The sequence below is a fragment of the Aptenodytes forsteri genome, unplaced genomic scaffold (genome assembly GCF_000699145.1).
Source record: "Aptenodytes forsteri isolate BGI_AS27 unplaced genomic scaffold, ASM69914v1 Scaffold33, whole genome shotgun sequence".
Lineage (NCBI taxonomy): Eukaryota > Metazoa > Chordata > Aves > Sphenisciformes > Spheniscidae > Aptenodytes > Aptenodytes forsteri.
The window spans coordinates 7748166-7749192 of record NW_008795037.1 but is presented as its reverse complement, the minus strand read 5'-3'; the positions used below and the strand labels follow the sequence as shown (position 1 = coordinate 7749192).

At 64.1% G+C, this 1027-nt stretch overlaps 1 protein-coding gene across 1 annotated transcript in view; it reads right to left on the bottom strand.

Moving 5' to 3' along the window:
• Positions 1–1027, bottom strand: part of SLC12A3 (solute carrier family 12 member 3) — a 14933-nt gene that overhangs the window by 4691 nt on the left and 9215 nt on the right. Inside the window, exons 19-21 of the mRNA XM_009276797.1 lie at positions 657–763; positions 414–496; positions 181–228 (exon numbers count right to left, since the gene is read on the bottom strand). Of these exons, the coding sequence (XP_009275072.1) occupies positions 181–228; positions 414–496; positions 657–763 (238 nt within the window). The remainder of the gene's footprint in view (positions 1–180; positions 229–413; positions 497–656; positions 764–1027) is intronic.

The window sequence follows — 1027 nt, the reverse complement described above, 5'->3', positions numbered from 1 at the left end:
GGTTAGGTTAGACAGACGGGTGCCGCCGCAGCAGCCAAAGCTGAAGGTTACCTCCGTCGTCAAAGAGCCAGTAAATGACCCTGCCTGCAAACCCGGCTCCCCGAAAATAATCCTCGGAGCCGGGGATTTTCTGGGCGGCACCAAGCCAGGACCGACCTGTGCCCGGGGCTGCTCTGCCACCGGTGCCGTTCTCCTCGGGGTGCTCTGCTGTCTCGAACATGGGGTTAACTGGGGAGGGGGGAGAAGAGCACGGGCAACAGGACAGCACCCCAGTGTCCCCATCGCCTTTGGTCCCAGCCCAGGAGTGATGTCCCACCGGGACTGTGACCTTCGCCTGGGGACACGGTGCCGGCTGGCACGTCCTACGGCTCCGGCACATCTCCGAGCATCCCCGGCTGCCCAAAACCACTTACCGTGAGCCTGCATCACTCGGGAAACGTTCAGCCCTTCCTTCATTCTCAATAAGCACACGCCATACTTGAAATCGAAGGCGTCACTGGAAGGAGGAAGGAGAAGGCAGTTAACGGTGGTGTCAAGGCGACACTGCCGGCCCGGCTGGACCCTGCGCACACAGTCGCAGCGTCCCCGCACCCAACCGCAGGGCTACCACCAGGTGCCGGCGTCCCCAGGGGGCAGAGGAGCCGGCGTGGCCGTACTGCAGGATGCCCACGTAGTCCTCCAGGCTCTGTGGGGATGCCGTCCGCCAGTTCCTTTTGTAGCCCAGCGCCAGGATGTTGGGCCTCATCTTCCCAAGGCCGGCAGCCTATGGATAGATGTCCCCATGAGACCCCTCTGCAGGGACAGACAGACGCAGGTGGTGTCAGCCCACAGGGGACCCAAGGCCGGCAGCCTATGGATAGATGTCCCCATGAGACCCCTCTGCAGGGACAGACAGACGCAGGTGGTGTCAGCCCACAGGGGAGCGAGGGGAAGGGGGGGGGGGGGCAGAGGTTGGGAGGGTAGTCAGAGCCCCCCGCGCAGTGATGGAAGAGGAGGGACCCTGATGGTCGGCGGCAGAGGGGGGCTT